Raw genomic sequence first — 26,147 nt, 5'->3', positions numbered from 1 at the left:
TTTCCCTTGTGGACGCAGCTGCCTAGCCCGGAGTCTAGGAAGGGGCAGACCTGGTAGTGGGGTGGGGAGGGGCACAGGGGTGCTACTCTTAGCTAAGATACTGCCTGGCTCTCCTGAGGATAAGGGTCACTCATTCATTTGTTCATCCAGTGTTCACTGTGCAGGCTCTTCAGAGTCGAATCCCAGCTTGTCTACTTTTTCATCTGGACCTCTTCCTCCTGCAACTATCGACGTGCCTTGTTTCTGGATCACTCCCATCTCACTTCTGAGCTTTCTTTCAACTCTACTCAGCTTGGGGGTCAGGGATTGCTCAGGTCCAGGATAAATAGCAGCTTGCCCAAGAAACATTTCTTTACCACTTCCTGTGCCGTGTCAATGAATGGCTCTGTGCCTTTGTCCTTGTTGGATGGAGCTTCAGGACCACGTGTCTTTTCCCTTGAGATCTGTGGATGAAGGGCAGAGAGTATGTTTGGTCCTCATGTGCCATCTTGCATACACAAAAAAGCTCAGTAAACACTAAGCATGCACTATGCTCAGACCTCTACTAGGACACAGGAACCTGGGGAGGTGATAGACGCTGTCCCCATCCCAGGGTCTCATAAACCGCAGAGACCCTCACAGAGACAATTTGACCTCCTGGTTTTGCACGTGGCAATACACTGAAGGAGGGCCTCCAATGAGCTTTACATCCTAATTTTTTAAGCAAATTAGGAGGCTAATGCATGAACAAGTCCCATTCTGTGCTGGATAAAGTCTGGACAGTGACCTTTTCTCAATAGCTTCCACTGCCTGGAATGAAGACTGCTGGGTGAGACCTACAGCCAGAAATATATTGTCCTCTCTACCTAGTACACACGTATCCACTTACAAAGAAACAAAGAATGATGAAGCAGGATTTACTTTTTCTATGTGAGAGACTTTTCTGTTCTAGTCGACTCTGTTTTCCATTGTAAAGGTTAGTACTAGCACAGTGATTTCCTACCTGTTGAAGGGTTAGGACACAGTATGAAAATCATTAGGGTAATTGTCAAGATTTTGGAGTCAGATGGACCCAGGTTTGCATCCTGGCTCTGGCACCTAGAAGCTGTATGACATTAGGCAAACACTTTCCTCCTACGTTAGAAGTCTCAGTTTCTTCATCTGTACCATAGGAATAATGTAGACCCTACTACATGGGGTAAGTGTGAGGATTCAATGGGATAACACAGATAAAAGCTCCTGGCATAGAGCAAGTGATTGATAAGTGTGAGCTTTGACACAGTTGTGAATATTATGGTTCTTATTGTCCTGGTGCCACTCTGGACTCCTGCTTCCTGGGGAGTGGTAGTCAGAAAGGACTTCCTGGAGGAAGAGGCACTGAAGCAAGGCAGCAGGTTGGCCAGGAATCACTACTGTCCTCACAGTGACCAGGAGCTCTGTGTGAGCATCCCAGGGGCATACATTTTCTTTTCTATGAAGGGCAGACTTGTTCCCAAGTCTGGACCATGTTAGATGCTTTTGCCTTTCACATTTAGGTCTCTAATCCACCCAGAATTGATTTTTGTGTCTGGTGTAAAGTAAAGATCCAATTTCTTTTTTCCCTCCTTGTTTCTGAATGGATAACTGGTTCCCCTGCACTGTTTATTAGAGTCTCATCCTTCCCTGCTGATTTGTACATCACCTCTCTCATATATCAAGGTTCCATACATGCACAAATCAGTTTCTGGACTCGATTCTGTTTCATTGGTCGATTTATCCATGCCTGTGCCAGTCCCATACTGTCTTAATTACTGCAGCTCTATAGTGATTCCTGATGTCAGGGACGCCTGTCACCATCTTGTCCTTCTCCTGTAGAAGCCCCTGGGCTGGCTCTGGGCCTATGCTCTTCTCTGCACATTGCAGAATCAGCCTTTGCTGGAGACAGGTGCAAAGTCCCGGGAGCTCTGGGCAAGAATTCATCTCAGGGTGCCTGGGCCTGCAGTACTCCTGGATGCACAGCTGCCACCCACCATGCTCAGCATTTGAGCTGCCCTGGAACTACTTTCTAATTCATTTGCAGAGAAAAGCACCAGGGATGTGCCTGAGTCTTCATCCCCTCTGCCTGCCACTTGCCCAGTGACTCCTCTGGTTTCCCTCCCAGTAACTCAATCCTCATCACCCTACCCAGAAAGCCTGCAAACTCCTTTCAGAAGACTTCTTGTTTCCTTGTCTAAGGACATAACCCTGGACAGACAGAAAGGCATCATCCATTGGCAATGCCAGGGTGATGGAGGAGACTCCCTGCACCAGAGCTTGGCACAGCCAAATACTCTGGCTTGGGTATCTGCGAATAATGTCTTTACCTGAAGATAGGCCTGGGATTGAAGTGGGGAATGGGAGGGAAAGACCTGTCACTCTTGCTGTAGTTTTTCCTGGAGTGGGAAGACCCATGTCGGCAGCTTCACAACCTTTCCAGAGACCATTCTGACAGTGGTGCCAAGGAAATGACACATCACAAGCTCTGGTTTCATGCAATGGCTTAAAGAAAAGAGCATGATTGTGTACATGATTGGAGTGGACTTGGTAAATCAGTTTTCAGCATAGTGGTGTTTACATGCTTCCAGAATTCAAAAACATTTGCTTTGATATGATGGTTTTGGGGTGAGAGTTTATGGTGAACCATCCCCTGTTGACCCTGGGCAAAGCCCTCCTCTCCTTGGGTCTCAGTTTCCTCCTCTGTGAAATGAGGGTTTCAACTAGTTGATGACCCAAATTCCCTTTAACCCTCGTTTTTGTGATTCTACGCTTGCGGTTTAAGAGCACAGAAATGAGAAACTTTCCTTTCCAGCCTCTTGGCTACAAGATGCATGTTTCTGCCTTGGTTATAGATGCTTTCCTCCTTGCATAGAGGAGGTTGGTTGTCCCTGGCTGGCTGGGGCTGAGGGAAGGGAACCTGCAGCCATAAAGAAGCAAGGTTTGAATTCTCGTGAAGCTGCACTGAATCTTATCCACCTCCTCACTTGGGGAGACGTCCTGATTCTGGACACCTGTCTTGGTCTGTCGAGCTGAATGTGTCCTGTCAATACCGGGGATCTGTGAGCCCCCCAGGAGCCTTGGTGCTGGTATGGGCTAGCTGGCTGAGCCCAAAACGTGGCAGTGGTATTTGGCTGGAGTGCTTTGGAACCTCCGTGCTGAGACATCTGTCTTGTTTCCTCTTTCAGACTGCCGATTATTCCACCATGGCCTCGCTGGCAGGAGGGCTGGATGACATGAAGGCCAACCTGACCAGTCCCACCCCCGCTGACATCGGGAGCAGCGTACCTGGGCCACAGTCCTATCCCATTGTGACAGGTGAGGGCACCTGGGGTGTGGTGGGGCAAGGGGCGAGTGGCAGGGAGAGAGAGAACGTATGTGATGACGAAAATGGCTTCTTGGTGCTTTGGGGCTTGACAGGGGCCATCTTTCTTTTAATGAGGTTATGAGGTTCTGGAACAGGTTGGGGGACTGAGACATGGCTGTAGATGCTCTGGTAGAGCCAGAGGAGAGCAGGTAGCAAATGGGCAGTGGGCTGGGGCTGGATGGAGCAGGGAAGCCTCGCATCAAGGGGCTGGGTGATTTCGGGGCCCCTGGGACTGGGACTGAAGTGTTCAGAATGGCTGGGATTTAGCTGTCTGGGAGAAAGGCAGTCCTGGTGGGCCTCAGCCCATAGGGTGAGTGGGATTCCTGGTAGATCGCTGCCAGGAGTTTCAGGTTTCCAGGTGGAGTCAAGAAGGACAGGAGGTTTAGACTACTTTTCTTAAAGACCAGTTGCTTGAACTGTCAGTGTGAAGATGAAGCGTGTGGGCACTGGAGGCATGTTGCTGGATTTGAACTTGTGGTAGCTGCGTATTCTTGAGGAAGTTAAATAAGAATTCTGGCCTAACAGATGGTTTTTTCATCTGTAAAATTGTGCTAGCACCCACCCCACGGTGTTGCTGTGAGAATTAAATGCTGCAAACACATGAGCTGCTTAGACTCTGATCTAGCGCACACAAGCTCCCAATATGGCGTGATTATTACTCCTTGTGAGGTGGCTGGTCACATCAGGCTCACCGCTAGGTAAGGGGCTGGACCAGAAGGGTGGAACAGGCAGACACTCCGCCCTACTCCAACAGCACTGGGCTAATACGGATGGACAGACTCAGCCAACAACTCCGGGAAGATGTCTGACTGAACAGGCAAGAGGCAGTCTTGGGTATTGAACAGACAGTGGGGGGCTGGGGGCACTTGGATGAGAGCCTAAGATAGTGGGATGTCCCTGTAGGCTGGTACACGAGACCCAGGAAGCAGTGACAGAGACAAGGGGTTCTTAGAAATGTGAGTGGGCTGTGGTTGCATCAGGGCTGGATCTGGGTTAGAACTTTAGGGAAAGAGCTGGATGAGGCAGGCTGTCTACCAGCTTCATGGAGGCTCCTAGGCAGGGCAGGCCCAGCTCTGAGACTGGAGCTCGTGGGGCTCAGGTGAGAGTAGCCAGGGCTCTTTGTGCAGATCTGGGTACTATGTGGAGATCAGTTAAGAGGCAAGAGTGACTTGGTCCCCTGTCTGCCTGAAATGGGGCCAAAGCCTGGAGGGCAACTGAACCTGCAAGGGATGGAGTGTCAGTAACGGAGCAAGATCTATGGAGTACCTCAGTCAGAATGAACTGAGGTTCATTCTTTTACTAACACCACAGGTGTCCCATGAATCCTCCCCCTTGGGGTCATTAGGGTCTGTGACAAGATCTCTGACAGCATCCCCATTTTACAGAAGCAGAAACCAAGTCTCAGGGAGAGGAAGTATAAAGGGGAAGGGAGAGAGGTAGAGCCAGCCATCACAGTCTCCTGGGTGCTTATTCTTTTCAAAGGAGTACAAATAATTGGATAGGTAGGGGTAATAAAGTAGAGAGAAGCCTGGACTAGTTAATAATAATAGTAAGTCACTTTATCTAGTAGTTATGGAGTTCCAGCCACTCTGTAAGGTGAACTCGTTTTACCCTTGGAGGAGGCCCGGGAGGTGGGTACTATTATATCAGATCCATTTCTTAAAAGGCCTGGGGCAATTAAGTAGCTTGCCAGAAATCACAGCTAGTGAGCAGCAGAGATAAAATTGAAGATCCGGCGGGTACGGTCGGCCACTCTACCACACAGATAACCTGGGGCTAATCCTAGCGCCCTCACTTCCTTGCTGTGACTTTGGTCCTGGTCTCTCAGGGCCCTTGTGAGGATCACGTGAGATCCCTGCAGGGCCTGCTCTGCAGATGGAGGGTTTGTTATTGGGTTTGGGGTTCATGGGTTTAGGCAGATCACAGGAAGACATATTCTACCATCTGCACAAGCCTATTTAGATGGAAAGTAATCTAGTAAACGTTGAGACTGTGGTTGTATTTCTGAGACTCTTATCTATTGATATGGCAACCTGGTGGTCAGTTGCCCAAAGGGCTAACCTAACCCACAGATTAGAACCATATCTGAAAACATTTATGGTTAGTTGGGCCCACGTAGGACTTTTTATAAATTTGAGTCAACATTAAAAATTTTTTAATCTGTATCTCTGGCTCTTTTGAAAAATCAGATCTGGCCACACTGTGTGGTATTCCTACATGGTCGTGGAAGGTGAAGGATAAGTGGCAGCAGCCCCTCAAGACAGGGCCTCCACCCACCTGCTTTCTCATTATCTTACAAGCCTAATCTGGAAAGGAATTTGAGTTGAAAACCCTTGATGCAGAAAGTCAGTGCTAGCTAAAAGCTAGCTGGGTGCTTTAGCTGTTCAGGGTCTGCAGAAGGCCAGTCTGGATGTGAGCTGAATCTTTAGGTTAAACCCTTGACCAAAGATTTGTTTGTATTTTGATCTGTCTATTTTAAAGTCACATCATAGAGCAGAAAATGAATACAAATATAAATATCTCCATACCTAAGTCACCTAATGTTGAACTATTAAAATTATTCTAATTATAAATATAACACATATACAATAGTATAATATTATAAATTATACCATTATATTTATACCATTACGTATTATATATTATATATAATATATATTATATTATACCATTATAATTTATAACCATTAGCTTTCTTGTAAGTAAACAATAGCTAGCTAGAAAAATAAAATAGGGGAAAACATTAACAACAGCACTAAAAGAAAAAAAAGAAAAAAAGAGAATGCTGAGGAATAAACTTAACATTAAAACTCCACTAAAAGAAATGGTATGGACCTAACAGAAGCAGAAGATACTAAGAAGAGATGGCAAGAATACACAGAAGAACTGTACAAAAAAGATCTTCACGACCCAGATAATCACGATGGTGTGATCACTGACCTAGAGCCAGACATCCTGGAATGTGAAGTCAAGTGGGCCTTAGAAAGCATCACTACGAACAAAGCTAGTGGAGGTGATGGAATTCCAGTTGAGCTATTCCAAATCCTGAAAGATGATGCTGTGAAAGTGCTGCACTCAATATGCCAGCAAATTTGGAAGACTCAGCAGTGGCCACAGGACTGGAAAAGGTCAGTTTTCATTCCAATCCCAAAGAAAGGCGATGCCAAAGAATGCTCAAACTACCGCACAATTGCACTCATCTCACACACTAGTAAAGTAATGATCAAAATTCTCCAAGCCAGGCTTCAGCAATATGTGAACCATGAACTTCCTGATGTTCAAGCTGGTTTTAGAAAAAGCAGAGGAACCAGAGATCAAATTGCCAACATCCGCTGGATCATAGAAAAAGCAAGAGAGTTCCAGAAAAACATCTATTTCTGCTTTATTGACTATGCCAAAGACTTTGACTGTGTGGATCACAATAAACTGTGGAAAATTCTGAATGAGATGGGAATACCAGACCACCTGATCTGCCTCTTGAGAAATTTGTATGCAGGTCAGGAAGCAACAGTTAGAATTGAACATGGAACAACAGACTTGTTCCAAATAGGAAAAGGAGTTCGTCAAGGCTGTATATTGTCACCATGTTTATTTAACTTATATACAGAGTACATCATGAGAAACGCTGGACTGGAAGAAACACAAGCTGGAATCTAGATTGCCGGGAGAAATATCAATAACCTCAGATATGCAGATGACACCACCCTCATGGCAGAAAGTGAAGAGGAACTCAAAAGCCTGTTGATGAAAGTGAAAGTGGAGAGTGAAAAAGTTGGCTTAAAGCTCAACATTCAGAAAACGAAGATCATGGCATCCGGTCCCACCACTTCATGGGAAATAGATGGGGAAACAGTGGAAACGGTGTCAGACTTTATTTTTCTGGGCTCAAAATTACTACAGATGATGACTGCAGCCATGAAATTAAAAGACACTTACTCCTTGGAAGGAAAGTTATGACCAACCTAGATAGCATATTGAAAAGCAGAGACATTACTTTTCCGACAAAAGTCCGTCTAGTCAAGGCTATGGTTTTTCCTGTGGTCATGTATGGATGTGAGAGTTGGACTGTGAAGAAGGCTGAGCGCCGAAGAATTGATGCTTTTGAACTGTGGTGTTGGAGAAGACTCTTGAGAGTCCCTTGGACTGCAAGGAGATCCAACCAGTCCATTCTGAAGGAGATCAGCCCTGGGATTTCTTTGGAAGGAATGATGCTAAAGCTGAAACTCCAGTACTTTGGCCACCTCATGCGAAGAGCTGACTCATTGGAAAAGACTCTGATGCTGGGAGGGATTGGGGGCAAGAGGAGAGGGGGATGACAGAGGATGAGATGGCTGGATGGCATCGCTGACTCGATGGATGTGAGTCTGAGTGAACTCCGGGAGTTGGTAATGGACAGGGAGGCCTGGCGTGCTGCGATTCATGGGGTCACAAAGAGTCGGACATGACTGAGCGACTGATCTGATCTGATCTGAAAGGGTATAAAAGAGTAAATGGAGGGACTTCCCTGGTGGTTCAGTGACTAAGACTCTTTGCTCCCAATACAGGGAGCTTGGGTTCAATCCCTGGTCAGGGAACTAGATCCCACTTACCACAACAAAGGTAGAAGGTCCTGCATGCTGCAGCTAAGACCCAGTGCAGCCTGAATAAATAAATATTTAAAAAAATAAATAAATGGAGAGCTACAGCTTGTTCTTAGATAGGAAGACTCAACACCATGAAGAGGTCAGTTCCCCTATTCTATTAATTCAAAGCATTTTCAATCAAAATGCCAACAGAACTTAAGACTTGCCAAAATGACACTAATATTAGACAAACAAACACTCAAGGGTAGCTAGAAAAATTCTGAAATAAAGTGAATGAAACAGCATATTTTAAAATTTTATGATAAATTTACAACAATTAAAACTACTAACTGAAAATGAAGCAAATGGACAAATGGAAAAGCATACAGAGTTCAGATCATTTGTCATTGCACCATGTGCTCAGTCATGTCTAACTCTGGGTGTTTATAGATACAGCATTTCATATCAGTAGAGGAAATATAAATCATTCAGTTAACGGTGTTGGGACGATTGGCCTGTTGGATCCATACCTCACTCTCTATATCAAAATAAATTTCAAGTTGATCAAAACTTTAAATTTAAAGAATGAGGCCATAATGAAGCTAGGAAAAAAACACAAGGGAAATATTTTAATAACCTTAGAGTGGGAAAGGCCTTTTAAAATTTGTTCCAAATACAAAAGACAAAGAAAAATCATATAAATTACTGCTTAAAATATAAATGTTTCATATGTATGTAAAAACATTCAAAAGACAAAGAATAAAAAATTTTTAAGTGAAACACAGGTGACAAAAAGCTAATTTCCTTAATATATATTAAGAGGTTTTTAGAAACAAAAGAGAAAAAAATCAATAGAAAAAAATGGGTAAAGCAAATGAACAGGAAAAATGCAGATGTCCCATGGCATATAAGAAGATATGCACTGTATTCATAACTTTAAAGCTACAAATTAAAATAAACATGAGACTCTAATAAAACCTATCAGCTTATCAAAGACTGAAATGTTTCTTGAGGCCCAACTGGAGAGGTTTCGGAAATAGATATTTTCATACACTGTTATAGGCATATAAATCAGTGCAGTGTTTTTTGGAAAGAAACTTGTCAATAACTTTCAAAATTTTAAGTGGACATACCTGCCATCTAATCCAGAACTTTTATATTCACTTTAAGAACTTTATTTCACAGATATTTTCACACAGATACACAGTGATGCCTAAATCTATATAATAATGACAGAGTTATTTATCATGAAAAACAAATGGAAAAAACTCAGTGTTTATCACTAGGAGGTGGTTTAATAAATTATGGCTCCTTCACACAATAAACTACTCTGCAACATTAAAAAGAATTAAGTACAGCTATCTGTGCTGACATGAATGTATTCAAGATATACGTTTAAGTAAATAAACAATTTTGCAGAATAATGTGTTTAGTATGATCCCATTAGTGGAAAAATATAAAGGACACACACACAAAGGCATGGACACACGTATGCAGAGCAGATGCCTATGTATGATGATTGGAGGGGGCGCTGCTCGGCCCCTTCTCCTGCTCAGTGGGCACTGTGGTGCTGTGCTGAGACCGGGGTTCTCTGCTCAGTCCCACCCGGTGTCCCCTGACAGTAGCAAATATTCATGGTGCCCCTTTACTCTCCTGAAATTAAGTTCATAAAAAATATAGCCTATCTTTATTTTATTTCAAATAAAATAAAAATAATGCTCAACTATTAGATAAAGGATATGAGAGTTGGACCATAAGAAGTCTGAGTGCCAGAGAATTGATGCTTTTGAACTGTGGTGTTGGAGAAGCCTCTTGAGAGTCCTGTGGACTGCAAGGAGATCCAACCAGTCCATCCTAAAGGAAATCAGTCCTGAATATTCATTGGAAGGGCAGATGCTGAAGGTGAAGCTCCAATACTTTGGCTACCAGATGCGAAGAGCTGACTCATTGGAAAAGACCCTGATTCTGGGAAAGATTGAAGGCAGGAGGAGGAGGGGACAATAGAGGATGAGATGATTGGATGGCATCACCAACTTAATGGACATGAGTTTGAGCAAGCGCCAGCAGTTGGTGATGGACAGGAAAGCCTGGCGTGCTGCAGTCCATGGGATCGCAAAGAGCTGGACACAACTGAGCGACTGAACTGAACTAATTAGATAAAGGAGAAACAACTGAAATTGCTTTTAATTAATTGCTATGTACTTTGATAAGTAAATACTCTTGCATGTCTAAACTGCAAGACATAAAGGAGTAGCCCAGGGCTTGCCTGGTGCACAGAATCACCGTGAACTCAGCAACAAACCTGAACACAGACTTACTGTGTCTGACATACTGTGAGCAGGAATTTACGAATAGGTGAGGAACTCTTGGCAAAGTTCCAAGTAAAACAAAGTAGGAGCTTTACTCGATTTACACGGTAGTTGCATTCCTAGAAAATTCAGTGTATATTAAGACCATGGAAACTGCAAGTCCACATTTATATGTAAATGAAGTTCCATTCTAGATTTAAATAATTATAAGCAGATTTCTCACCTCCATGTATGTTGGGCAGGAAGGACAATCATGCAGAATGAAAGGCAGATTCTTCATTGTGTGGGACTGTTCCACACCAAATCAATCATGCCTGTCAAGCGGATAAAAGCCCCCACAAATTTTCAAAACATCCTCTAGGGGAAAGTTGACGCCCCACCGAGAGCTGTTAGAACACCTGGAAGGAATGCCCCTGAAAGCTGTTAGGGTGGGACTCCATGTCACCACGTGGTGTTAATTTAATTCCACCTGCCCTCGTGGATGTGTTGACAGTTCTGAGCTCCTCGGGGAAGAGCTGAGTCTTCCAGCCTCACCCTCCCCTTCTCCCCTCCTCACAAGGCCCAGAGTGCAGTGGGTGCTCAGCTGGACGGCCAGCCTGGGATCTAGGAGGTGGGTGGACTCTGTTCTCCTCCACTCAAGTCCTCACACTCCAGGCCACCCAGGGAAGATCTCATTAGAGAAGGAGTCCATGTCTCTCCATCATTTTATGCCGTATAAAATATTAAGTTAAACTGCTCCACCAGCTGGGGCCACGTTTCAGAAACGGCTCACCATTTGCAAAGCAGTGACATGACCTGCCCATTCCTGCATCGTCAGCAGTTTGGGTCCTGATTGGGGCTAGTTATCTACAGGTGTGTCCTTGGGTCACAGGCTTGATGATGGAACAGCCACTGTCCCTACCTGCCAAGGAGGACAGCGGGCGGATGCCAGCAAAGGACCTGGCAGTGTTTCCTCATTTTGCCTGAGAGAACAAAGGAATGGGGCCAGCCTACGTCCTTATTGGCACCTTCCCCTGAGGACCATCGCTTTGCATCTGCGGTTGGAATGGCAGGATGAGACTGAGAGAGGTGTCTTCTGGTTAAACAACTTTGAGAAACACCTGCCTGGTGAATGACCTAGGCCCTAGGGTCTGGGGCTTCCCTTGACGCATCCCCTCTAAGTAGCAGAGCCCATACAGGGACCAGTGGATGAGCACCCACAAAGACAGACAGATGTTCCAAATCACCAAACCACCAGCTCTGATTTGCTGGTATCCCCCAGGCTCAATGTTTAGACCCCCAGTATCCCAAACTTGGTACTTGAAAGAAAGGATTGTAAGTCTATCTTCTGCCTTTCTCATGTGAACAGAAGCTGAGGGCTGAGGAAAGAGCACTTAGACCCAGGAGTCAGCCTGGGTTTAAGCCTGGACTTTACTACCTGACTGTCCTGTTATTGTTTAGTCACTGAACTGTGTCCGATTCTTTTGCAGTTCCATAGACTGTAGCCCACCAGGCTCCTCTGTCCATGGGATTTCCCAGGAAAGAATACTGGAGTGGTTATCATTTCCCCCTCCCGGGGTCTTCGCCACCCAGGGATCAAACCTAACTGTCCTATCCTTCAGCAAATAGGTTGTCCTCTTTGAGCCTCAGTTTTCCTATCTGTGAAACGGGGATGACAATTCCTGGCCCACCTGCCACAAAGGCCATTGTGAGGATATAAGGAGAGTGAATGGAAAAGATTTGAGAGCCACTAAGGGGCCATATGAGTGTGTGTGGGCAGGACAAGGGATCTGGAGGTCTGCGACCCAATATTGGCTTTTTCTAGTCTTCTTCAGAACAAACATCCTGACCACAGATGTGCAGGTGGGAGGGTCCTGCAGGGCAACTGCTCACTTCATGGCTGGAGAGACCCAGGTCCAGAGGGCAGAGGTGACCTGCTCAAGGCCACATCCAGTGAGTTAGAGCTGGAACTGGGGTTCATCCAAGGCCATGGCTTCCACAGCCTGCTGCCAATATGTGGTTTGATGGACTAAAACCAAAAAATCCCAGTTTAAATTTCCAGAAGGCATATCTTTTAGCATTTAATTGAAATGTCAACAGCAAAGCCAGACTGTCTGCTCTTGAAAGCCAGCTTCTCTGACCTGGGGCATGTTACTAGCCTCCGTGTCCAAGGTCCCTATCTGTAAAATGGGGCCCAAGATAGTACTCCCTGCAGGAAGCCTGTGAGCATGGTCCATGCAGTCTTAGCCTGATTCTTGGCTACGTAAACACTTAATGAATGGCAGCTATTAATACGTTCCTGGGCTCTTGTACCAAAAAGTCTGGCGAGGTGCCACGTTGCTCTGAATGACCTCTCTGTGGGGAACACCTCCTTTGACCTGTGTTTTATGAGCCTTTATGTGGTTCAATCAGACCCAACTAAATATTTCTTCACTCAAAGTGAAATCATAATAAAAAATAAAAGCAAAAATACAAAGAATGCCTCATGTATCTAGGCTGCCAAAAGGTGCTGGAAAAGTGACAATAAAAGCTATAATACAGCATGATACTCCGTAACCAGGTGTTCAGCCATTAAGCTTTCCTCCAAGTTGTTTGCCTTGGAAGGGCAGCATAATATTAATACTTACTGTATATCGGGCTATCTCTCGGGGCTTGGCTGGTAGTACCATCGAGGCCTTGGTGGATAGTCCCTCCTCTCGCTGAGCTTACCTGCCGGTGAGAGCCAGACAATTCACAGCAAACACAGAAAAAAGATATACAAGGTAATTTCATACTGGCAGTGAAAGAAGTGCTGGTGTCTGGGTCTGAGTTCATAGCACAGAAGAAAGAAGACAGGAAGAGAGGGAAACTGGGGTTGGGGGCAGTGACAAGAGGGATGGGAGATGAAGTAGAGCCTCTAAAAAGGTGGCTTTTGATCTGAGACCCCAGCCAGGAGAAGCCTTGCGAAGGTTTGTGGAAAAGCCATCTGGATAGAAGATACAGCCCTGGGAAATGCCTTTCAATAAATGACTGAGTGAATTCGGTGCTGAGAGGGTGGGGCCATAGCTCAGTTCTTTCTCTGCTGCCAGTTGGGCCCAACTCATAATCAGGCCTCAGGGACTCTGGAAACTTTGAGGTTGGGTTACCCTGACACATCACCCAGCCCTGGGATCTATTGTGTATCAGTACTTGGTTACCTCTAGTGACAGGGATTTTACTACCTCAAAGGCAAAGAATCTTCAACAGGACTTCTCTGAGGCTGTTGTCCATTGAAGTCATTTCCTTCCCGTTGGCAAGCCAGAGCCAAGGTGCTGGCCAAGTACAGGCTGGTGTTTGTTCTGTGAACTCAGACGCAGACCGGCATTCTATGCTCTCGTGGTCCAGCCCAAATAGTGTTTTTTAAACTTAAAAAACATCAGAGCTCACATTTTACAAATCAGAGGAGAACAGCCCCAGTGTCCATGAGTAGGGGACTGTTCAATAAAGAAGAGCTCATGGGTACGGAGTACTGTGCGGCTGCAGGGAAGGAGGAAGCACTTTATGTCCCGATTGAGAAGGCCTTGGAGATACATTATGAAAAAAAGCACGAATAGTGCATACGGAATGCTACCTTTTGTGCAAAGAAGGGGAGGGGCCATGGGAATTCGTATTTGTATTTGTGTACATAACATACAGAAATTCTGGAAGAATACTCAATAACCCTGTTTGGGCGTAGTCTGTGAGGTGGGTGTAGGAAGTGGACCTTTGGCTGAAATATTATCTACGTTTTTAGTTTTTTGAACCCTGGATAGAGGAACCTGGCAGGCTACAGTCCATAGGGTCACAAAGAGTCAGCCACGACTGAAGTGACTTAGCACGCATATATTAATTTATCTTTGTCAAAAAATTAAATTTAAAAGTGCCTTTAAACTAGGATATTTAGCATAAAGGCTAAAATGTTTAACTTCCTTTTTGTTTTTGAAAAACTGGAAGCCTGTCCACCAGAATCCACATTCCCATGGCCACAGGTGGGTAGAGTTTAGAAGGGGCTTTCCCCTGCCTGAACCATGCTTCCCTGTTCGTCCCAATCTCTACCTGGTCAACTTCGCTCGCTCTCCTTGCCTGCTGGCTCCAGTGAATTTTAGACCTGCCCCAGCCCCTCTTTCCTGTCTCCTCTGACACCTATCCCTGCTCAGCAGAAAACCCCTTTGGTAGGCCAGAAAGGGCTGACCTCAGGCTGTCCAGCCAGCCTTGCCTGTTGCAAACTCCAGGCCTTTGTTCACGCTGCTCTTCTGCCTGCCTGAAGTGGCTTTCCCCAAATAACAGCTCAGTGTATAAGCCATCCATTAGTGGGGGAAAGGTTGTCCAGAATGTGAGACAGCTCAGCATTTCAGCCCAGTGCAGCGATGTCACACTCTGTCCAGACTGAATGTTGTGAACCTGCTTCAGGGAATGACAATCCAGAGAGAAAACTCGGCACCCAAATTGGAACTTCCCCAGGAAAACAAGGCTATTTACACTCCAGAAAGATTCAAGATGAATCCAACTGGAGATTACAGTGTTTGTTAAATAGATTCACTGTTATAGATTCTAGAGAAACCTAGAATTTTGGAATCTCGGTGTTTGGAAGGATAGTCAGAGGTTCAGAGAAGCCAGAGAGGTCTGATCATTTTATTAATAAAGTCCAAATGAAATTCAAGAATCTCTGTAATTAAAATGCACATCAAAGGAAAATATGATTTGCTTTCAGGTTAGCGCAATGTTCCTAAGAACTGTTTGTTGAATAAATGAATTAATATTTGTGTAAAGAGCAGTGTCAATTAAAAAAATAATTTCAGTGGAAAGTACTCCAGTTGTTTCTGACCTTGTATTTTGTAGGATAAAAATAAACAAAGCTGGATGGCCGTCCTGGTAATACACTCATAGATTTTTGCACTTGCAGGCAGCTTGGAAGCCGACCTTTCCAAATAGCCTTCAAGAAAGTCTCTGGGCCTCCAGCCTTTCCGCCGACCCTGCCGTGATCCATCTTCTTAAAATAGCGATTTCATTAGCTTGTCCTCCTGGTCAGAGATCTCCACCGCCAGACCATTATCTGCAGGAGAAAACACACCAAACTGTAGCTCCTGACAATTAGCGGAGCGGTTACCATTTATCATTCATTCATTCTCTCATTCACTCACTCACCTCTCCGTCAAACCCCAGCTCCTTCAGGTTCCTTAGCGAGGCTTGGTCTTGCAGCTCTAGTGTCTCTGCTCTCGGCATACTCATAATCTGATGAGGGAGGTAAATGTGGATACATGTACAAGGCAAAACAAAACAAACAGGAAAGAGAAATACCAGGGAGGAACCAGCACGTCTGAAGATGTGGAGGAGGGAACTATTGCTTCCTTTGTGGGGTTTGGGAATATTTTGTGGAGGAGTCCATGTGGAAGCTGCTTTGGAGGAACCATGAACTCTTGGTTTCTCTGCTCTGAAGCTTGGTCTAATCTCTTGCAACACCCTCAGTTTTCCTAATCCCTTTTAAAACAGGAAGGAGTACTTGCTCATTGTAAAATAAATAAATGTATATAGCGACATGTTACTATATCAGCTCACCAAGTTCTTAGATTGTTCTGCTGTCAGCAGAGTTGATGGTTTGGTAGATGTCCTTCCAGAACTTTTTCTTTGCATAAAAAACTGTATCGGGTTATACATATATAGATCATTTCCTCCAAATGGGTTTTTACTCTTCATACTGTTGGTCAGTTTTTAAAAATTTTGATTTCCTGTTTTATGGACACCTAACACGTCAGTAGGTCCAGAACTTCCATCCTTTCTAATGTTCTAGATGGACCATCATGAACTCTCTCTAGCAGTATGGGCTAGAGAATTCCTCCCTCAGGGCTCAGGACTGGATCCCTCTCGGTATTTGATACCTGGGCTGCAGACAGAGTAAGACGGGGTACAGGAAGGGAAGTGGGCAGGGAACCTAGGTATCCACAGATGGCCCAGGGCTGTCAGCTTAAAAAGACAGCAGACTGGGGGCCTGGCTGCTGCCTCCCACGTGCCCAGGGCTGGGTCGAGAGAAGGTGTGGCTGCTCGAAGCTCATCAGGGGAAGCCACGGGGAGGCAAGCTTTAGTTGAGTGCAAAGAAGTTTTTTAACAGAGCTTTCTGAAAATGGAATAGGCTCCCTCCGGAGATAATCACAGTGATAGCTAATGTTTATTGAGCATTTGTTATGTGCTTTGGTTCATTTCATCTATGAAACTAGGTACTATTTTTGTCCCTACTAACAGTTAAAAGAAATTGCCTGAGTTCACACTGCAGTAAGAAGGCAATGGCATCCCATTCCAGTACTGTTGCCTGGAAAATCCCATGGACGGAGGAGCCTGGATCGCTGAGGGTCGGACACGACTGAGCGACTTCACTTTCACTTTTCACTTTCATGCATCAGAGAAGGAAATGGCAACCCACTCCAGTGTTCTTGCCTGGAGAATCCCAGGGACAGGGGAGCCTGGTGGGCTGCCGTCTATGGGGTCGCACAGAGTCGGACACGACTGAAGTGACTTAGCAGTAGCAAGTAGCAGAGCCGGCTTTCTCTAACCCCTGTACTGTACTGCCTCTGTTTGGTAATAAGCTCCTTGTCATCAGAGATATCCAACCAGAGCTCTCTCACATTCCCCCATAGCACAGTTAGACTGGCGGCCCTGGGGTCTGTGGAAGCTGATGAAACTCAGAATCTCTTGTACAGACTCTGGAGCTAGACTACCTATCTTCGGATATCAGCTCTTCTCTCACTTATGAGTTGGTGACCTCAGTTGCAACTGAGCATGCCTCAGTTTGCTCATCTATGAAATTGGAATAGGAACTTGTCACATGGATTAAATGAGTTAATACTTCAGAAGCACTTAAAACTCTGCCTGGAACATAACTGCTAAATAAGTGTTGTTTTTAAACATCTGGAGCTCATGAAAGCAGCTCAGTTCAGAGAGCTTGGTTTAGGGGTCCTCCACAGCCAGGGGATGAGGAGCTTGCCAGAGATGGGATGTGTCCAGCATGGAGCAGCCCTGATGGCTCCCTCTCCTGATACTCCACTGACCTCCTGCATTAGTTTCCAATTGCTGCTGTAACAAATCACCACAAACATCATAGCTTAAAACAACACAAATTTATTATCTTAACACTCTAGGGGTCAGAAGTCTTAAAATCAAGGTGTCAGCAGGGCTCATTCCCTCAGAGGCTCTAGGGAAGAATCCATTTCCTTGCCCTTTCCAGCTTCTCCAGGCCGCCCATGTTGTCTGGCTCATGGCCCATTCCTCTGTCTTCAAAGCAAGCAGGGTATCATCTTGTCTTCTTTACCTCTGTTTCTGTTGTCACATCTCTCTGTGACTCTGACCCCCCTGCCTTCCCGTATAGGGACTTGGTGATTATACTGAGCTCATCTGAATAATCCAGGATCATCTCCACATCTCAAAATCCTTGATTTAATTACACACCTGCAAAGTCCCATTTTCTCTGTAAGGTGACATAGCACAGGCACTGGGGGGCCATGGTTCTGTCTGCCACACCTCCCCAGTGCCCACTATCAAGGTCTCCTTGAGGACTCCACATCCCCTTGTACCCTGGGAGAACCATCCCCTGGGAGGGGGGTCAGCACCTCTTTTGATGCTTCTGCCTGACCTCTCCTCACCACCTCTGTGAGCACTGGCTGGTCCTCACTGTATCTCCACCATCTGCCCCAGTATTGTGACAAGCATGCCTTCCCCAGAGCCCTGGGGTCAAGAGACTGCAATATTGATGCTGGTGAGTCATTAGAGATCGTTAGCACAACTCCCTCATGGAGAAGATGGAGACACGGAGGACTCAAGTTCTCCCCACATGAGACATTTCTAGAACCCACATCCCTTGGTTCCTCCCTCTGTTCCAGGCTCGGCTTTCCAGAACAGAATGTATCGCCTCTCCTATCCTCATTTCTCTATCTGACTGGTCCTCTGCCATCTATCTGCCTCATCCATGCCTGATAGAACCCTTCATCCAGACCTTTCTTTTTATCACCTTCCTACTCAACTTCCCAGTCCTGACTCTAAGCCTTTGCTTCGCTGGTTCCTCTGCTTAGGATGCTTCTGTCATTTGCCCAGAGGTGGCAGTAGTCTTCTGTGAAAGGAAGAACAATGGGCTGCCTTGAATCAAGATCACAAATCTTCATACCAGCTCTTCCATAAATAACTCCTTGGTGACTTTGGGACACGCTTTCTCTCTCTGAGCCTCAGTTTTCACATCTGCCCAATGGGAATTATAGTCCTGGCTTCTCCTCCCCTTGCAGGACTTCAATGAAGCACATGTGAGCTGTAAGGAGCTATACCTCTTCTTTTAACCGGACTGTGCTGGGTGCTCAGGCCCTGTGTCCCAGCAGGGGTTGAGTGTGAGCTGGTGCAGAGCTTTGCCTATGAATGGCTCTCATGACACCTGTTGAGGGACTGAGGAACCAGCAGGCCTACCAATCTCTGTCTATGTGACTTCAGGGAATGTCCCCAGGGAGCCATCCTCAAGCACCACCTCCTTCAGAAAGCCCTCCCCAGTTGCCCCACAGGCAGAGTGATAATCCCCTCTGTGGGCCCTGGATCATTACACCTGTTATCCCATTGTGCTTTGACTTATGATTCTTTGTATCCAGCCTAACTTTATCCTTACACTGTGAGGGTCTGGATTGTCTTCTGTCTAGCGTGGAGCATGGAACATTATAGGTACTCTGGAAGTGTTTATTGAATGAATGAGTGGATAGATGGATAAATGGATGGATGAACAAATGAGCTGTCTAATATGATTAGTTGTTACTAATCACCCCAAGGGCTTCTCCGGTGGCTCAGTGGTAAAGAATCTGCCTGCAATGCAGGAGACTCAGGAGACTCTGATTCAAACCCTGGGTTGGGAAGATCCCCTGAAGCAGGGCATGGCAACCCACTCCAGTATTCTAACTGGGAAAATCCCATGGACAGAGGAGTCTGGTGTGTTACACCATGGGGTTGCAAAGAGTCGGACAGGACTGAAGCAACTGAGCACTCACACAATCACCCCAAACCCTATCCATCTATATTACTATCAAGGTTATTGACATAATTCACACACACACACACACACATCTTTGAGGAGCAAAAGGGGCATCTGAATGCAAGATATTATTACAATTATTATCTCCCTGCAAATACATTAGCTTCAGCTGGTTTGCAGCCCTTTTTATCTGCCAGTGTTCACAGCCCAGAAAAAATATCTCTTAATTTCTCTCTATTAGCTTTTATTTTCATTACCTGAGAGGCTATGGAACTTCTACTCCCACCCTTATGTCTTCTATAAATGTTTGGTAAGGCTGGTTTTGGCACAAATCCTTAGGGGCACCTGCTGCCCATCTGAACTTGCCCATCCGGAGAACTGTTTGCCTTTCCAGACCCATTGGCTCCTTCTGTCACATGCTCACTTCAAGGATAGGGTGGTCTGTAGCCCTGTTTGAGGGGTTGGCATCTGGAGTGCAGACTAAGGTAAGAGCTCCTCCTCCAGAGCTGATCTCAATCCTGGATAAGATCCACTAAGTCAAGAGTCACTAGCAGGAATGACCACTGGTACTTGCTTCCCACTCACTAGGCAATGGGCATTATTCTAAGCACTTTACATACCTTAACTTGACTTGTCTATAAAACAACTCCATGAGAAGTTTTGTTATCCCTATTTTACTGATGCAAAAACTGAGCCATAGAGAAGCACAGGAGTTTACTCAAGGTCACATATATCCTAAGTAATGGAGCCAGATTTCAAACACAAACTGTCAGATTCCAGAGGTCACAGTGACCACTGGGCCACGCTGCTCCTTACCAAGCTGCTGTGTCAGGGGCAGGCAGGCCACCTGACCAAAGGAGGTCAGATTCGGCACCCAGTTTAGAAAACAGGCCGCAAGGCTGATGCATCGATCAGGACCAAGCACTGGGGTTGGGACTGACATGGCTGGTCTCCATCCTGGATGCTATCTGGATGAAAGGCATTGGGCTGACTCACCTCCACCAACTGGCACCTTGTAAGGCAGCCTGTACCCAGACAGACCTCAGCAGCCTCAGCACATAGTAGGTGCTCAGGGAAGGGCTGTCGAATGGATGGGGAAACAACAGCAGGTATTATCAGTCCTTCTTCTCCAGAAACTTATGCTGGATTTGAGGTGTTTGGAGGGTCCCGGGGAAGGGCAGGGTGGCAGAGGGTGCCCTGAGGGCCTCTGAGCAGTGTCTCTTTCTCACCTGGCCCTGGAGTGTTACAGTATCTTTCACAATCAGTAGCATCAGTCCTGGGTAGTTATTCCAAAGGTGTTGCCTAAAACAAGACCCCAGCTACCATGAATAGCCATCTGTGCCAATATAGGTATAGATTACAAAAGATAACTGTGGTTTTATTATCTCTAAACCTCACTTGTATAATGAGGGTGATGGAGTCAAATGCTCCCATAGATCTCAGCCTGGAGCCATGGAGCCCAAAGTTGGGCTCCTTGTCCTTCCTCCTGTAGTCCTGCAGCCTGTGTCAGCTGTCTCTCACTGCAGGGCTCCCAGGGTCTGATCCAAGGGCTGGGCCTCTGGGCTGCCTGGAGCTTGCCCAGCGGCTGCCCAGCTCCTCTGTGGGCTGAGCGTGCCTCCGGCAGGGACCAGCCCTACCCATGCCCCCCGCCCCCAGAGGAATCCCTTCTTTGACCTTTGTAATTATTCCTGTTCAATCTTCCTTCGTGTTTTTTCCTCCCCCTTTTGGAGGTGCTCGACTCCTGCGTTCCCTCCAGTGTATTAAGGATGTGAGTGAAATTGATGACTGGGATGTCTCGGGTCTTTATGATGATGAATGACTTTCACTGCCAAAGCTTTTATTGTCTGTGATTTGGGAAGAAGGGGGAACTGATATATCAAGGCTCCCTGTCACACCATTTAATACAGTTATAAATCCTGACGTCACTAACTGGTGGTCAGGAGCTGGAGAATTCCACCGGCCGCTGCTTTGCCGAGCCTTTATGGATTTTTTTCCCTCTCTCTCCTTTCTTTGCTTGACTGTCACAATTGTGTTTTGAGGGTCGGGGGATGGGAACAGCTGGATGGTGAGTTTAAAAATCCCAAGGGTAATCTGGTCCAGGGAAGAAAGTGGGAGGCCTCCCCACTCTAAAGGAAGGGGAAATGGCAGGCGAGCATCACTCTAAGGTGAGCAAGAAATTGTTCGATGAAACCAAATCCTAAAAGTATGCTAATATCTTTTTGCTTATGGACTACATTTTACAATTCGCTTACTGATTTTGCAGCTGTTATTTTCCAATTTTCCTTCCATCCTTTGGGGGTGGGGTTGTGACAGACTTGAACCCCACTTTTCAGAAGAAGAAACTGAGGCTCAGCAAGGTGAAGCAACTTGGCCAAGGTTGTGCCACAGCAGGCAGATGCAGAGGGCAACTCCCTGGATGAAGGAACTGAGCCTCAGCATTAGCAGTTTGGGGCAATGGAGTCAGATGAAGACGACAGGAAGAAGAGCTGGTTTAGATACCTTGTGGTCCCCCAGGAATGCTCAAGTGGGAACATCCAGAAGGTGATGGAGGAGGCATCAGGGCTGGGAATACCAATTTGGAATGGGCATGGTGGAGATGGATCCACCTGGTGAAGATGCATAGACACAAAGTCTTGAGAGAAGCAGAGCTCTAGGAAGAAACTGGAGAACAAGGATGGCTGGGGAGAAGAAGTCACAGAGAAGTCTAGTAAAAGGTGACTGGTGGAGGACAAAGCACAGCATGAATGCTCTCCATCTCGGAGCCTGGAACAACCATAACTCTGAGGTGGGAACAACAGAATTCTCTCTGGCTGCTTAAGTAGAGAAGATGTTAGGATTCTCAGGAGGCCACAGAACCAGGCTTGGAGGCTTCACAGCTGGGAATCACATCTGAACCACGTCTGAGCAGCTGAACCACACTTGAAATGCCTCATAAATGGTTCTGTGGAAACACCACCTCCTGGCCTGTGGACATAAAACCCTCAGCTCATGCTGCTGTCCCTGGACACCAGACATCACCACAGGACCTTTATCCCCACAGGCACCTATTTCTTTGTGTCACTTGCCTCTGAATTAACGACTCACATGCGTGTCTGCTTGATGGAGCCAAGATGGCATCTGCGCTTGAGCTGCAAGGGAGGCTGGGAGATCAAGCTTCTAACTTCTGCCATGAGGACACTAAACTCTTAAGGTGGAAAATTGTCAAAACAAAAGAAGGGTGTTCATGGTGTCAGGTGGACAAAGATGTTTGAAGAATTAGGAACTGAGAGAAGAGACCCAAGCTAGCAGGGCTGAGAGCACCATGGCTTTGGAGATAGGAGGGTCTTGTTCTTTGGGTCATTTATTGACTGCAGTCAACCCCTTCCATAGGATTTGAGGCATCATTAAATTCAGACCCAGGGACATCCGCACACAGGCCAGAAACCCCCTGAAGAAAGGGGGAAATGGGTGTATGGAGTCCAGAAACGCCCTAGTGAGAGGCAGCAGTGGGACCTGGAGCCTGGGGCTGGGGCTGGGCTGTCTCTTCAGGATTTGATGACTTTTGCTGAGTAACTGGACTGAAGAGTAGCAGGGAGGGAAGACGTGAGGACCCAGTGGTCCAGTCCCAGCCCTAAGGAGTCCTGGGAGGTAGCAGGAGGCACTTCTCTTTCTTAGAACTTGGGTAACTCTGAGCTTTGCTGGTGGCTTTTCTCCAGTGAGGATGATGGAAAATTATCACCCATTGGTCTCAAAGTCTCCTTTTCTTAAGGGCACAAGATCCCCAGAACCTGACACAGGGCTGGGTCTAGAAGAAAGGCTTGGAAAGGTTTTCTTTTAAAAAATATTTTATTATTTATTTATTTTTGGCTACTTTGAGTCTTCATTGCTTTACGCAGTGGCATGTCTTGTTGCAGAGTACAAGCTCTAGGTGCTTGGGCTTCATTGCTCTGCAGCATGTGGCTTCTTCCAGGACCAGGGATCAAACCCATATCCTCTCCAGTAGCAGGTGAATTCTTATCCACTGTGCTACCAGGGAATTCCCCAGAAAGGTTTTCTGGATAAATGAATGAATGAACGGACCAGTAAGCTTTTCTTTGGCCCCCACTAAGCACTGTGCCACCTTTCTAGGAAGACATGAATGAATGGGCCAATGTTCCTGCCCTGGAAGGGTTCAGTCTTGTGTCTTCTGCAGACAGCCATCCTGGGCAGCCTGACGAGAGCTATAACGTGGAGCAGGCACAGGGGTTCTGAGAGGACTAACGGGTGGGCAAGGCAAGGATCTGAGGAGGTTTTCCACAGGAGGTGATGTTGGTGGAGTTTTCCCAGAGCTGCCAAGGCATAGCAGCAACATGTGCTGAGGTTTGGAAGCAAATTGGGGGGAAGCAAGCTATTTGGGGCTAGAGTTGGAGTGGGGGCTGGGGGCACCACTACTTTAGCAGGAATGGAGGGCAGTGAGGAGTCTGGACTTGATCCCGAGGTGGTGGGAATGGGGGGTGCAGGGTCTGTCTGCAGAGGGTCTGGGATGCTGAAGGAGGTGGAGCCAGGCAGGGAGACAATTGAGGGGTGGGTGATGACTGGAGTCCACACTGGGGCCTGAGCTGGCTGTGAATGTGGAGGGGCTGTGACTTGGTGATGTCTCCCCTAATGCCCACACAAGGGCACTGGTGGGAGAGGCTGGGCTGTGGGTGCCAGGATGCCCAGGATGGGCCTTCTTGCCCAGGGGTGCCCTCATTATGCCACTCACGATGGTGGAAAGACGTGTGCAGCAGTTGAGACGTGGGCTGCCTCCTGCTGGTGTGCAGAGCGCAGACAAACCACATGAGATCCCATCTTGCGCATAATGTGCATCCGAGGACAAAATTAGATTGAGAAGTAAATGGAGCCGAAAATTTCTAAAGCATTTCCCATCAAGAAGCTGTTTGATTGCGTGTTTTAATTCTCTGAGTCCTCCTGCCCAGTGAGGTTCATTTTGGTGGGGATGGCTGGAGCAGAAGGAGCTTGTGATGGGAGGGGGAGTTTGGGGACCTGGGGCCTGGGCAGGAGGAAGGGAGGAGGCCTTCGACCACATGCTGGTTCTGAGTCCAGACTCCCCGATGACCTGGTTGAGACCTCAAACAGCTCTGTGAAATGGGTGTTATATCCATTTTGTAGACAAGGAACCTGAGTGGCAGAAATTAGGGAACCTGCTGAGACTACATGAAGAGTGCTGGGTTGGCAGGGGTGGCGTGCACCGACCCACGGGATTTTAAAACTCAAGCTGGTGCCACGTCGGGTTGCATGCTTGAATGTTTCCATTTTTCACCAGAAAGCTAGACTTTTCCTCCTTCTCATTCCTGTTTCCTCCATCTCTCCTTCCTCCATTCTCAAAGCCTAGGAATCCTGGCGGACAGGGCAAAGGGTAACATCCCCATTCTCCAGATTTGGAAAGCGAGGCTCACAGAGGTGCAATCATTTATTGGGAGTGCAGAGAGAAGCCAGTGGCAAATTCTGGGAATTCTGATTCTTGTGTGTGTTCCCCTACCTGGTCCTGTCTGGCAGGCTCAATAAATACAAAGATGTGACAAAAATCACACACACACACACACACACACATACATGCACGTGCACACTTGCATGGCAAGTTTAGATCCAGGTGGACTTGTTCACCAGTGCCCACCCCTGTTTGGATCACGGAGCTGAGGGGTTGTAGGGCCCAGGCCTGACTGTGCGTGGAGCTCTGGGCCTCACCCTCAAAGGGACTTTTTCATTTACCTGCCAATAGTGATTTTCCAACAATTGTTAAGTTTTAGTTTGTGTCAAGAAAATTTTTGTTCAGATAAGATCTTCCTGGGAAGCGTTTATGTAAATAGTCAGAATCGAGGTTCAGTGGTTGAGGGGTGGCCATCCTAGAGGCCCCCAGTGCCCCAGGGAGCCCCAGGGAACATGGCTGGAACCCCTCCTGGTGGACCTTTCATGTCCTTTGGATGCTGGTGCTCCCCAATGCTGATGCTCCCCAAAGTTCCAGAGTGGCCTTTAAGACTGTGTGAAGGCTACTCAAGAACTCGTGTGTTCTCTCCTCAGCCTGGCTCTTAATCCCACCTCTGGGACCCTGGCTCTCCCTCCTTACACCTCAGCTGCCCACCCACCTTACCCCAACTTCTGCCAGTTCCTGAGGATACTCATACCAGTCTCAAGCACGTTGCCCCTCGAGGCTCATTCATGGTGATAGGACCCACCGGTACTGCCCACCCTGCCCTGGCTCAGCCTGAGCCCTGCTCCCGGTGTCCCTGGAGGAACCCTACCTACTGAGGCTCAGTTCCACTGCTGCTGCCTCCATGAAGCCTTCACCGTGACTGCAGGAACTGAATCTCGGGTCTGCCGTTTGCTACCTGTGGGACCTTGGGCAGGACTCTGAGCCTCTCTGAGCCTGTTTGCCAGCTGTGGGCACTGAGATGGTGAATAACTGTCAAACTGAACCCAGGCTCCGCTGGCTCTTGGCATTTGTCCCCTCGTGATGCTCCAGCTCTGTAGGGCCCCTCCTGTGTTGCAGTCTCCCTTCTGTGATCCTGATGGCCCAGGAGAGGGGCAGGGCATGGGTGATACCAGAACCGGCAGAGGCTTACGAATAAGAGTCGGAGCTATGCTTTGCTTCTCAGAGGCCCTGGTACCTGACTTGGCCTTTCTGTGGGAGGGGAGGGCTGGGCAGGGATGGGCTGGCATGTCAGCAGCCCGCGGCCCCAGCAGTGCGATTTAATGCGTGTTCTCTGCAGCACATTAATTTGCCTTGCACCCTGGGAGGTGCCTCTGTGGGGTGGGCTTGGTTTTCCTCGGCAAGCACCGCACCTGCTCAGCCTCCTCTTGTGTCGGCTTCATCCGCAGCGATTTCTAATCTCAGCCTCGCTGTGTGTTTTGGAGGGAGGGGGCGTCATCTGGATGGGCTCTGTTGTTTCTGGGCCCGGATCTCATGACATCCTCCAGGGCTGTTACCTTCTAGG

General features: G+C 47.1%; 1 protein-coding gene across 3 annotated transcripts in view; it reads left to right on the top strand.

The window, feature by feature from the left end:
* Window positions 1-26,147, top strand: part of PAX5 (paired box 5) — a 182,106-nt gene that overhangs the window by 103,915 nt on the left and 52,044 nt on the right. For all 3 annotated transcript variants that reach the window (XM_005210162.5, XM_059889473.1, XM_059889475.1), the window contains exon 7: window positions 3,180-3,309. In XM_005210162.5, coding sequence (XP_005210219.1) covers window positions 3,180-3,309 — 130 coding nt within the window. The remainder of the gene's footprint in view (window positions 1-3,179; window positions 3,310-26,147) is intronic.

Source organism: Bos taurus, chromosome 8 (genome assembly GCF_002263795.3).
Source record: "Bos taurus isolate L1 Dominette 01449 registration number 42190680 breed Hereford chromosome 8, ARS-UCD2.0, whole genome shotgun sequence".
NCBI classification, from domain to species: Eukaryota; Metazoa; Chordata; class Mammalia; order Artiodactyla; family Bovidae; genus Bos; species Bos taurus.
This window is presented reverse-complemented; position numbering and strand designations above follow the sequence as displayed.